General features: G+C 47.3%; 1 protein-coding gene across 1 annotated transcript in view; it reads left to right on the forward strand.

The window, feature by feature from the left end:
• Positions 1-11,339, forward strand: part of PRDM16 (PR/SET domain 16) — a 145,491-nt gene extending 134,152 nt beyond the window's left edge. The window contains exons 13-18 of the mRNA XM_065650299.1: positions 467-544; positions 6,266-6,435; positions 6,902-7,076; positions 7,743-7,973; positions 8,894-9,068; positions 11,205-11,339. Coding sequence (XP_065506371.1) covers positions 467-544; positions 6,266-6,435; positions 6,902-7,076; positions 7,743-7,973; positions 8,894-9,068; positions 11,205-11,339 — 964 coding nt within the window. The remainder of the gene's footprint in view (positions 1-466; positions 545-6,265; positions 6,436-6,901; positions 7,077-7,742; positions 7,974-8,893; positions 9,069-11,204) is intronic.
• The last annotated feature ends 1,719 nt before the right edge of the window (positions 11,340-13,058 follow it).

Consider the following 13,058-nt stretch of genomic DNA (forward strand, 5'->3'; position numbering starts at 1 on the left):
TGTGTGGCAGCAAATGCCACAGTTGCCAACGTGAGTGCGATCTCAGCTACATCTGATATTGCAAAATAACGCAATTCAGAACACAGCATACTGTAAACCGCTTTTTCAAGCACACTTGTATCCACAGAAATACTTATACAGCCATTGCAGCGCTAAAAGCTTTTATTGGAGCAGATCACCAAAGGTATAAAAACCTGTATCTGCTTATGCAGTTTTACCTGCAACTATTAGAGGTTCTTGTGGTGGCTCCCGCTGCATCTTTGTTGGGGCAGTAAGTGGGTGTATATTTTGTTTGATGTATCTCGTGTTCAACTTTGCCACAAAAGCTGTGGGCTCGCCTCCACGTCTTCCTCCCTCAGCACGTGGGTGCCTGCAGTTTTTAGTGCAAAAAGGGGTTTTCAGAGGGTGGGCGGCAGTGGTGCCATGTCTGGGGGTGACCTGACGGTTCTGTGGCTCCCGCCCCCAGGTACTGCGGGAAGATCTTCCCGCGCTCCGCAAACCTGACGCGGCATCTGCGGACACACACCGGGGAGCAGCCCTACAGGTAACACCGGCAAACACCCTCCTCCTTCAGCCCCCCGTGAAACCCCTTCCCGCACCCTCCTCCTTCAGCCCCCCGTGAAACCCCTTCCCACACCCTCCTCCTTCAGCCCCCAATAAAACCCCTTCCCACACCCTCCTCATTCACCACTCTGTTCTTTTTTCTCCTCTCTGTAAAGCCGTGCCAACATAATACCGCAGTCCTGTAGCATTACATATAATGATTCATAGGATTGTATATTATATGTACCAGCCAAAAATAATCAGGCCTGGCAGCTTGAAGATAGACACTTAACTTATATTTAGATGTATGCTGGCAAACGAGTGGTCTGATTTGCAGCGTTGTTTAACACTCACATTCACCATTCATCTCAGGGACAGCTGAAGGTGCTGAATGTCTCTGAAAATCGGGCTGTTTTGAAGGGCTTGCCAGTAAGTAACTGCTGGGGCTAGCTAGGTTTTTTTTTTCCTTTTCCTAATGCATACCAGAGGTGTCTGGAGTAGTGGATCAAGAAAAGAAAAGCCCCGTAGTGTATCTGCTTTAAAATCTAAGTTAGAGAGTGCCCTGCCTTAAATCGCCCGAACCACCTTTTCTGCGGGTTGTGGACAAGCTGGTCTGATTTTTAGGCTTCAGTTTGCAGTGCGTCCTTGGTTTCTTGTTAGAATAAGTGCATACATGAGCAAAACTGAATGAATGATGAATTGAGAGCTCACTGCAAATCAAGCATTGTGTTTTCCATAATGTGAGTAAGTGTTTCGCACATTTTCAAGCAGTACTAACAATTCAAACAGTTTCATTTTTGGTAGCTAAGATTATGGTATTTCCATACACAGTCGTAAGTTCACAACAAAGCAAATGTAACAGTTATTATATAAAGGGAAACACAAATTTATGAGCAGCAAAAGGCCATGTGGTCAAATACATCAAATTTTTATGCTTGGTTTAACTTAAGAAGCTACTCTCTCCCACATTGTGATCCCTGGTACATACGGAATCAGATTTTTTTTCCATACAGAGTCATCCAGAATTTTGAGTGTAGACATTAGGTAAATTAAAAATTTTAAAAACCCTCTCCAAAGCAGACATATATTTTGGAACCATTCCCCATTCTGATTTTTTCAGTTGCGTTATTTGATATGCCTTAAATGAATGCTGTGTATTCACTATACAGCCCTGTCTGACTGAAACGTTTGCTCCCGCTTATTCAGAGATGGTTAGTCCAGTTTTCTTCCAAAAAAGGAGACCTGCAACTTAACAAAGGTTAGGAAAATAAAGATTTATTTGATCTGGTCTTCTCCCAGAAAATGGCCCGTGTGTTTTTTTTGTAATAGAGGTTTGACTTCTGGACAATGTTGCATTATAACAGCACTCCAGAGAGTTAGTGCTACGTTTACAGAAGAGCTTAATTATCATTGATTTTATTTTCCTCTCTGAGAACTGAGATTTCCAACTTCTGCAGCAATAATTGTTTGGAAAGCTTGTTTTTAAGTGCCGACTTTATGCAGGTAAAAGGAGGTTGCCGATGTCTTTCTTACAGCTTTTCTTTTGATTGTTTGTTTCTTTTGACTCTGTCCGTGTTATTCATCCAAACAGGAATTTAAGTGTTCTTAGTGCTAACATGAATGGACCAAATGTCCGGGTGTAGATCAAGAAGCAGGCAGGCCAGAAAATAAAGTGCTTTGCTTTGGATTCCTGATTGTCATTGATAAGTGATGTGTTTTTTACCATGTCACTTAAATTTCCTAGGTGTCTATTTAATTATGTATAAAGTAGGAATTAATAGCACTTGGGCAATAAGAAGGCAAATTAATTCTTTTTATAGAGATAAAGTACTACATGTTTTTTGGAGAGTGAGAAATACCTGTAATGTCCTTCCTAAAAATGCACTTATTTGAAAAGATTTAAAGATAGTATCCTATACAGTGAAATTAGACATGCTGCTTTTCACTCTTCCATACCAAATCCAAAATTCAGTAGCATGTATTTCAAAATGCCGTGGTACAAAGGACTATCAAACTTAACTGCTGCTTTCAGAGAAATGCAAATTAAGTTGGGGTTGTGAAAACCTGGAAACTCAGGTTGTAAAAAATAAGATGTTGTTGTTGTTCTGAGCTTACCAAGCAAAACCCAGCCGAGGTGATTTTAGTGAAGCTCCGTGTGCTTGGAGCACAGGAATGTAAGGGTTATTGTGGTTGTGGCTTTGCTTCTATGTTTTGTTTTCATTCTCTGGAATCACAGAATCACATAAAGTACGTAAAACTTGGCCTGAGAACAGCTAAAACCTATTGGATTCAGCAGGACTTTATTTTCTCCCTTGAAATGTCCATTCCCTCCAGGATGCCCTCTAATTGATTCTTGAATTACACCCCGTCCTGAAGCGTTGCCGTGATTCCCCCTATAAAGATGTGCTTCCTGACGTCTGTTTTGAATTTGTTTTTCTTTAATTTCCTTTTAGGCCCCCGTGTCCTGTTATCTGCATTAAGCTGAAACTAACAACTAAAGCTGACGTCTGCTGTGTCATTTAAGATTGCACATAGTTCACTAAAAATCTCTTCTTTCTCATTTTCTACAAATGTAGCCAAAATTTATCCCTGGCGCAAATGCGCCTGAGATTAAGGAGTTATCCAGAGGAAGGGTACCTGTCCCCACGTTTTATACTTTATTACCGCAATTCTGTCCTCACAGCTCACATTGATCATCCGACAAGTATATAATTTTGCAGGCGCTGTCCTGCTGTCGCAGCTTTACAAAGCGCGTTATCGAATGCTGTACGGTCAGAGCTGGAGTGTTCCCGTGCGGCGATCAGCTCCGTTCCTCGCTCAGTTCCGGGGTTGTGCTGCGCGTTCCCCCCTGTGTCACACCAGCTGTCTCGGCGTCCCCGAGCTTGCAGGGCTGCCGCTGCTCCTCAGGGTCCCACGTTCCAGCTCGGGCATGTTCTTCACTATCATTCACTCCCGCTTTGTATTTTTTTAGCCTATTGGTGTGTTACTTTAAACTGATAAGGAAGAAACTTTACTGGCATTTTGTCAGTGTGTTTACAAAGCAAATACTACTTCTTTTGAGTTTTATTCTTCTCTTGCCTCTGTGTTCACCTCTTCCCTGAATTTAAGCTGGTTCCTCTGTCTGGGTCGTTTATTTAGATTAAAACCAGCAGAGATCCGAGTACCGACCCCTCTGGGACCACAAATAACGCAGTACGTCTCCTTCATCCCTTTGCTTTCAAGACATCAGCTATTGCTCCTTTCCAATGCCCCTCTGTTTTCTATTTTTGTAACAAGCTCTTTATCCTTTCTCCGTACCCTAACCTGGATCCACATAGCTCATAGTCAGAGCAAGGACCTGTCAAAGGGAACTTTTCAAAGGCTTCCTGAACATCTAAATGAATGGACGTGCAGGAGGCCAGACCTTTCTTACCGTAGGCGTGCGAGGGCTCCTTTGAAGTCCCTGGAGCCGTGAGTGATGTGGGTCCCCAGGCAGCTCCAGCAGGACGGTGCTGGGGACCCCGTGTCCCTCGTGTGCCCCGTGTCCCTCGTGTGCCCAGTGTCCCTCGTGTGCCCAATGTCCCTCGTGTGCCCCGTGTCCCTCGTGTGCCCGATGTCCCTCGTGTGCCCGATGTCCCTCTTGTGCCCAATGTCCCTCGTGTGCCCGATGTCCCTCTTGTGGCCAATGTCCCTCTTGTGCCCGATGTCCCTTGTGTGCCCGATGTCCCTCTTGTGCCCAATGTCCCTCTTGTGCCCGATGTCCCTCTTGTGCCCGATGTCCCTCTTGTGCCAGGCACAAGGTGACACAGGGAAGGGACAGTTTGATTTGAGAGGCCCCAGAGCTGGTGGGGACAGACAGGGAGGGAGGACCTGGGGCATCGGCAGAGACGAGGAGGGGCTGGCCGTGCAGCACCGGTGGAACTGAACTGGCAGAGCCGCTCGTGGCAGCCCTGGGGGACGACGGGGGTATTTGAGACATTTCGGTTTTCCAAAGTGCTGAACCCTCGCAGCTCCTGGGATCAGACCCATCAGTTGCTCGCAGGTAGGAGGAGAATAAGAGCTGGAAATCTCTGGATGTTCAGCTCTCAGTATATAAACTCCGCTTGTTCTTCCTGATGTTCAAATAACACCTTGTTTTCTTTAGTTGTTCGATTCGTGTTTTTTGAAAAAAATGAAAAAAAAAAACTTTTGAAGGCTGAGAAAACTGTGGTTTAAAAACGAACTTTGCTTTCTTCCTAGGTTAATCATAATAAAGCTTCATTATTTGAAATAACTTTATTCTTTTTGGTGATTGAACAGTAGGAAATTTGAAGGTGGACATGGAATCCATAAACATTCAGTGGGAGAGAGTGTTTCATAAATGTATCTCTGCTATTTCCAAAAATAATATCAGTTTATTTTCAGAGACCAAATAAAAATCACAGCTGTAGCACATCTGGAAATGGTGTGTTTCACAGCATACATTTTTTACACTCGCACCTCCTTCGCGCATTTGAACCCGTTGTGTCTGTAGGAAACAATACGATGTCCTTAGTGCCCAGGCAAATCCAGTTTCGTACTGGGATGACACAGGCACGGGGTGGGTTCTGTGTCCCCTCTTCCCGTAAGGAACTAACGAGGTTCCAAAACCGTCCCCAAGCGCAGCACCGTCGTCAGGCCTCGCACTCAGCAGCTCAGCTCGGCGGGACAAATTCTGTTCTGCTAAAGCAAGTGGTTTTGTTCCGGACTTACCAGGGCTTAGGAACAGTTTTATTTTGTCCCTAAGCGGCCAGGATTTGCAAAGGTCTGTAGCGGAGAGAGGATTCTGCTTCTCGTGGGTTTTGGAAGCGGAAAGCAGCTTTGCGGAGGTACAAATGACGCGTTTAAAGGGCGGTGTAAGGATGCAGGCGGATTCAGAGCGGCGCTGGCGGCTCGCAGCCGCCCTCTCCCGCCCGCCGCTGCCGCCGCCCCGCTCCCGGCCGCTTCAGCAGGGCCTGGGCCGGCCCGGGAGGGAATCGGAACCCGGAGAGGGGCCGGCAGCTCCGAACCAGCTCCCGCTTCGCTCCGGGGGGAACGTTTCTTCACTCCGTCTCCCTGAAGTGTCTGCATTGGCTCCTTACGTTCCACATTTTTTCGTCATAAACCAGATATTCACTGCATAGGAATAAATCTTCACCTGTTTGGAAACTACGGTGTATTTTCTGGGAGCTGTTGTATGATAATAATCACCATAATTACCTGTAAAGGCGTGCTGTTCCGCGCTGTTCTGCCCACGTCTTGAGAACCGCCAGGAATTTCACGAGTAAATCTGAGCTTTCTGTATGTCCAGATCACTGTCTCACATAGGGATATTCTACCTAATAGCTATTTTATACATTTAAACTCCCTTCTTTCTCCTCCTGTCTTCTTTCTCCTCCCTCCACAGCCGTATTTCACCTGCTTCCCCCACTAAATGAGAAAGGTGGCGGAAATAAATTCACCTTTCTTGTTTTTACATTCATGTGTGGAAAAGCAATTCTTTTGTTTAAAATTCCTATTTGTTTGGACGGCTCACTTTTTAATTAATCCTAATCCTTTCTTTGTGTTCCTTGAATAACAATAATATCAGATTTGTCTGGAATGATTAATGCCTTGTGTTTCCTAGGTCCTCAACTGAGTAAAGATTTATAGACCAACATTTTCTGGTTTTCTGATAGTCAGATTTTTCTTTTTTTTTTTTTTTTTTCTCACGTAGCACTCTTTGGCATTTGCTTGTTTTTTTCAGGTGTAAATACTGTGACAGGTCATTCAGCATCTCCTCCAACCTCCAGCGGCACGTTCGAAACATCCATAACAAGGAGAAGCCGTTCAAGTGTCACCTGTGTAACCGGTGCTTTGGGCAGCAGACCAACCTGGACCGGCACCTGAAGAAACACGAGCACGAGAACGTTCCAGGTAGGAGGCGCCGGCGCTGGGTTCTGCTGGGGCCTGGCGGCACAGGGCACCGTGGGCTGGTCTCGCTGGTCACCTCGGGAAGCCTTGATGGAACGTGGTGTTTCCAGAGGGTGGGTATCACTAGGCAGCAAAAAAGAAATGCCAGCACTTAAGTGATTTCCCAGCCTCAGAAAAAAAAAAAAATTAAAAAGTTATAGGCAAACAGCTACGCAATGGGTAGCGGTTCTGAAATTGTGTATACTGTCCGTAAATGCTGGATATCACCTACGTTTCTCTCTGCAGTGCAAGTCTGGAAAACATGAGCTTCCTTTGGGAGCTTTGGTCCATGAGATTCCTCTTCAATGTTAAATCATTAATATATAGTGACAGGATCGTTGCGTAATATTCCTCCTTTATTTTTCCTCTTAGTAACAGCTTTGACAATACCTGATTGGTTCTCCTGTTCTGTTTGTTGTTTCTCTCCCAGTGAGCCAGCACTCCGGAGTCATCACGAACCACCTTGGGACCAGTGCCTCCTCCCCAAACTCGGAATCAGACAACCATGCACTTTTAGATGAAAAAGAGGATTCGTATTTCTCTGAAATCAGAAATTTTATTGCAAATAGTGAGATGAATCAAGCATCAACCTTAGCAGATAAAAGGTAGACAAGCACGTAAAATTATCTCGTGACTTGTATTGCTTTTCTGGTCTATGAGTTTGTTTCACATCTGGCCGTATCACAAGCCTTATTTTGACTGAGTGATATTTCACCTGCTGCTCTCCTGTTTTCACAAATAGCTATTTAATGCCAATACTAAGATTTAAGTCCAAAATGTAAGTATGAGAAATCCACTTGGTGATGTGATCCACGTAAACAACAGTAAGAAGTGTGGCACGTGCTGATGTAAAATGTGAAAAGCATTGGCCTTGGTATATACTCAACGTGCTTATTAGCCTTTAAGACACTGTGAAGGCCGATTTTTAAATGCCTGAAACATGTCGGTTTCCCCTTCCTTGCAGTTTAAATAATATGTATACGTACATAAATATGTCTCTATATTCAGACATATGTATACAATTATCAAAGTCGTAGTGCAGTGGAAATGCATGACTTACACATTTGGTGTCTTTTCTTGTCTTTTCTTTTGTTTTCTTCCTCTCCTCTCCTCTCCTCTCCTCTCCTCTCCTCTCCTCTCCTCTCCTCTCCTCTCCTCTCCTCTCCTCTCCTCTCCTCTCCTCTCCTCTCCTCTCCTCTCCTCTCCTCTCCTCTCCTCTCCTCTCCTCTCCTCTCCTCTTTCTTCTTCTCCCTCTTGACCAAATATTTCAGGCCAGAAATCCAGGATATTGATGGCAATTCCCAGTGTCATGGATTAGCAAATGAGAAAACAGAAGATGTGGATGATGAAGACGAAGAACTGGAAGAGGAAGATGATGACAGCCTGACGGGGAAGTCCCAGGACGAGACAGCGTCGCCCGCAGCAGAGCCCCGGGGAGCGTTTGAGGATGAGGAGGATGAAGAGCCCACATCTCTCACCATGAGCTTTGACCACACCCGAAGGTGAGGGGGCCCTTCCCTTGGAGGACCCAACGGGGTGCAGACCCCGTGTCACTGGTAGCTTGGGAGTGCTCTTGTTGTATTTTTCAAGCCATGTGTCATCCCTCCGGTTTGATTTGAGCATTCACTTGAGAGATTCCATTTCCACCATGGTGGGGGACGTGAAGCAAGTGGACTGCAGGGAGAACCTGGGACAAGGTGTATGTCCAAGAGTTGAGAAGTTCGTATCAGAACAGTTAGCCCGACACAGAAAACAGCATTTTCAGGGCACCACAGTTCGGCAGATAATGTTTTTCTTTCTCAAATGCTGGTCAGGGCAAAGGAAGAGGCACCTGTGTGCAGCCATTCTGTGCTGCTCTGCCCATTCTAGTTGTAGCAAAATGTTGTTGACTTCAAGGGGAGTTCGCAGAGCTCTGGGAGAAAGTGAGGCTTTTTTTTCCCAACGTCAAGCCATGTCTAGACACCTTTAAAATTAAAGTTTGTTGCACATAGCATAGACTTAGCTTTCTTTTTGCCTCAACTTGCCTCAGTTTCCCAACTGGCATTCGTAACAAATGCCCCATGATGCAAAGTAGGATCTTACTTGACTCCAGTGCATCACTGTTGTCATTGCGACTCAAAATGCAGCAGTGTTGTTCAGGTGTTAGACATTTCAAGGAGCGGGCAGCAACTGGACATCACACAGAGACCAAAGTGAACTGTGGCCACGCTGAATCAGAAGCACCTCCAGCACTACTGCTTGTTTGTGCATCGTCATGCTCTCCACTTTTTCTCCGCTCCTTGCATTTTGTGTCGTTGTTGTGTCCGTCTGTCTGTCGGTTCACGCATGTGGCTTGTGAGACCCCCGTGGTATGTGCATGCAGGTCAGAACCCCGGCGAGATGAGCTAACGCCAGCTCCCCCCTTCCCTGGTCCTTGGTACAGGTGTGTTGAGGAGGACGAAGCCGGCTTGTTAGATTTGGAGCAGATGCCGAATTTTGGGAAGGGGCTGGATCTTCGCAAAGCAGCCGAGGAAGCATTTGAAGTTAAAGATGTGTTTAATTCCACCTTAGACTCTGAGACAATAAAACAGACTCTGTACAGGCAGGCTAAAAACCAGGTAGGTATATGACAGACCATTTTCTCTAGCTCGCCGTCAGCACATCCAACAGGATTAGCAAGCAGCTGGCCTCCTTTAGCTAAGGTTTATTTTCCCCTTCCAGTGAGCAGGAGTTCTAACTGTAATGTGTGAATCATATGTGAACTGTGTCTTGTTGCAACTGTGCTAAAACAGAGGAGAAATGGAGTGGGCATCAGTTTTAGGTCACCAGATCAATTTATCATTTAGCCTGTGCTGTGAGAACATGCTTACATAGAGAGATAGAGGCATCTGTCTGTTTTTATCTGTCTGTATAAATGTTTTTATGACTATTATTTATTTATAGTTTGGGATGGGTCTTCAGTTGGTATATACTAAGAAACTCGAGGTTTGGTCTGCAGAATCCTTGGGTTTGATTATAAAAGGTAAAATAGACAGGAGTATTTCCAAGACTTGCAGTCCAGCAAGTCTGCAGGACTTCCTCATTTATCACCCTGATTTCTAAAAGCAAACCGTAAAATGGAAGCCTGCCTCTGAGCCTGACCAGTTCAGACCCACCAAGAAACCTCAGAATTACATCTCAGCACCTCTCGGGGTTCTGAGGAAAACATGGAGGTAGGGGCAGATCCATTAAACTGAAAGAGTCTAGTTTTATGAAGTTCATATCTTGATCCCTGCAAAAGGATTCTCACAAAAGAACTGGGGAAGGTCTGCTTGAAGATGGCACGCAGCTTTTTTCCCGGTGAAACTAATTTAAACACAAACCGCTTGCCTGACTCTTAACCTGTGTCCTGTTACTAATACGCTAATTGTACTAACTGTTTAGCAACAGCTTGCTCTCTTGAAGTTTGTGCTACACTGTTAAGTCTAGTGTGTGCTTGGATGGGGAGTTATTTTTGGTTTTTGAATCAGTTTTATAATGTATGAGATGCAGGAGTAGCCACACTTAAATCACAGTAAGTAACTTAAATAATTCGAGCCGTCTTTTGTGCAGGAATATAACAATAAACCACGGTTTGTGCGAGCAGCACAGCACTCCCTCGTGGCCGCCGTGCTTTTGGGCAGTGTTAGAAGCGTGCGTGTCCCGACGCTGCACAGCTCTGCCCCTTCCAGCACACCTGCAATGCAGGAATGTGGTGACGTGACCAGGAGATCTGACCCTCAGCTGCAGTGGGATGACTGGTCAGCACGGGCACCGTCACGGGTGCATCGCTCAGGGTCCTGCTGTGCCCGTGGCCCCGGTCACGCTGTGGTCTTTGGTGCCCTGCAAAGTAGGAGCAGACACAACGCCAGCTAACGCAGCCAGGGAGGGTGAGGAGCGCGGCCTCTTCTGTCCCACGTCACGGCTGGGGATTACATTGCTTGTACGTGAGGTTATCGTCTGCCTAAGTCTTCACATCACTGGTGCGGGCTGTGGAAGGACACAGAGGTAGAAGGGACAAGTTGTGGAGGAGGGAGAGCATCTGGGTTAGAAAGCAGCGAGCAGGTTGTTCTAGAGAAAACAGAAGTCTCCACGCATTTTTCTCAGCAGACACTTTAAAGCATTTCACTGCAGCAATAAATCTACCCCAACAAGAACATATGGACACACTGGTCATGCTGATGAGCATTTCATGCCCATATTGCACGGGTTTCCGTGGGCACCAGTGAGCTCATGCAGGAGTCACGGCGGGTGTCCTGCTGCCCGTGGGTCACAGCTGGCGTGGGTGTCGCTGTGCTGTTCCTGTGGCTGTGACCGGGCCACCTGCTTGTCCCTAGATGTACTTTTTACAGAGCAAAACAGAGTAATTGGCATTCTGCATGTAGCCGCTCTGCCCTGAGAGCAGAGCCTGGAACCACGCGTGTGGGTTTGTGGCCACGCGCGAAGCTGGCACAGGCTGCGTCTGGTCCTACCCAAGCCAGTGGGAACAATGGCCTCTTGCAAGTAACCTTACAACTGCCCGTAAACTCGGTGGCAAATGTGAGTAGCTGGAGTGGTGGGTGTCATCCCAGTGTGAGGACGTAACCTCAGCCCCGCTGGCAAGCTGCTGGCCCGGGCCAGGGACACCGGCTGTCCTGCCGGTCCCGAACAGGCCCTGCTGAGCTTCACACGGGTGCTGTGGCCTCTCCTGCGGCTGCGCTCACACGTGTCCTCTGCGTTGCTCTCTCCTCCTCCAGGCTTATGCAATGATGCTGTCCCTGTCTGAGAACGCTCCCCTCCACGCGTCCTCCCAGAGCTCTCTGGGTGCTTGGTTGGACATGGCAGGAGCAGCTTCAGAGTCGGGGACCTTTAACCCCATCAACCACCTCTGAGAGGTCACCAAGGCACTGGCCAGAGTCCCGGTGAGGAGGCGGCGGTGCTGCGATTGTCCCAGCAAAACTCCCAGCAAGCAGAAGATGGATGAGGGGGCCTCAGGGAGCTGTCTGGACTTTTGGCTGAGAAGGAAACCTGTTGCATCCGACCTACATGTCCTGCATTTTTATCTATCCAGAGTTTTCATTTCTAATTTATCAGAATGGACCTCTCCAAAACCGGATAACTCCAATGCAGCCCTAAGATTTCACAGTCAATAGGAATAGCATGAGCAAGACACGAATTGCAACAGTGCAATCAAATATTGGCCCCTCTAAGAGTACAAACCAGTGTTGCCGAGCCAGTAAAGCCTGCGGATAAACGAAAGCTTGAAACCATTTGGTAGCATTTCCTTTCGATTCAGCTGGGTAGAGAAGTAATAAGGAAAACAAGCCAGGTGTGACCCATCCCTGGTGCAATTCTGACGCAGTCACTGGAGTTATACCAGGGAAGGGTAGATTCAACCCGTTTAATTGACCCCCATGAGAATCTTGAATTCTCTGCTCCCACAAAAACACCGTCCTGTCCTTTATTCCCAGCAAAACACCTTGGCACACTGCAAAGCTTCTCGAACGTGAGGCCACGTTTCCTGCGGTCACCACATGCCATCCGTGGTGTCCCAGTTGAGCCACCTTCAGCCCGAGCATCGCCGAGGTTGGGTTATCGCTGTGCTTCACGGTCACCGCCTGTGCCCTGAATGTCCCCTCTGTGCCTACGCTGCGAGGTGAACAGTCCTTTCCATCTCTGCTGGTGCCTGCGAGCCCGAGCCGCTGCTTGGACTCAAAACATCTGGAGCGTTTCAGAAAGATCCTGCTCAGCCGGTCTGCGGGGGGGACGGTGGCACCAAGCCCCGCGCCGACCCGCGCCCGAGCTGCTGAAACGCTGAAAATGCTCCGGCGTCCCCGGCAGAGAGGGCAGGGAGGTAAAGCGTGCGCGAGGTGTGCGTGGTGGGCGAGTCTCGCCTGGAGAAGCGCGATTCAAGGTGCATCTTCTGATTCATCTCCCAGGGTTTTTTGAGAGTGACGTCCCCCCAGTGTTGATGGTATCCGGGAACTGTGGTGGAAATTTCTGGCTCGTGCAGTTGTTTTGGTATGCTGGATGGTTGCTTATGGACCGCACACTGCTATATGGCCTATAATTTAAGTAGAAAGATTAAAGTTTCCTTGGGTCGGCAACCTCAGGGGTACAGACCACTATTCAAGTGCAGAGCTAAGAATTGAATTGTCTCTCTGACTCTAAAATTGCTCGCAAATATTTTATGAGTGATTTAAAATCACTTCCAAGTCTCGTCTTCTTTGCTGATACAAAGCAGCCTCCAGAAACCCTGTGCCGTTTATGCTGTTCCACATTGCAGTTACAGCCTGCTGTTGGAGCAGTGGTTTTGCAGGTCAAGCTGAATGACAGAGCAGTCAGGAAAGCGGTCAGGGCTTGCAAAGAGAATTTTCTAGTTGCAGCAAGTAAAGGTCAGGAATGCCAAGGACTGGACTACCCCACCACTGCGTAAAGACACGTCTCTGCATCTCGGCCGTTGCAGTTCTGCATCAGCAACAGCCTCCAAGAGTCGGGCGGTGCTCGGGCACTCCGGCTCTGTAAAGGTTGCATCCAAAGCCAGTGAGTCCAGAGGAACTTTTCCCATTGATTTCAGCATATTTTAGTGCTGCGTGTGCCTCTAGTAAGTG

Source organism: Caloenas nicobarica, chromosome 22, assembly GCF_036013445.1.
Source record: "Caloenas nicobarica isolate bCalNic1 chromosome 22, bCalNic1.hap1, whole genome shotgun sequence".
Classification (NCBI taxonomy): Eukaryota; Metazoa; Chordata; class Aves; order Columbiformes; family Columbidae; genus Caloenas; species Caloenas nicobarica.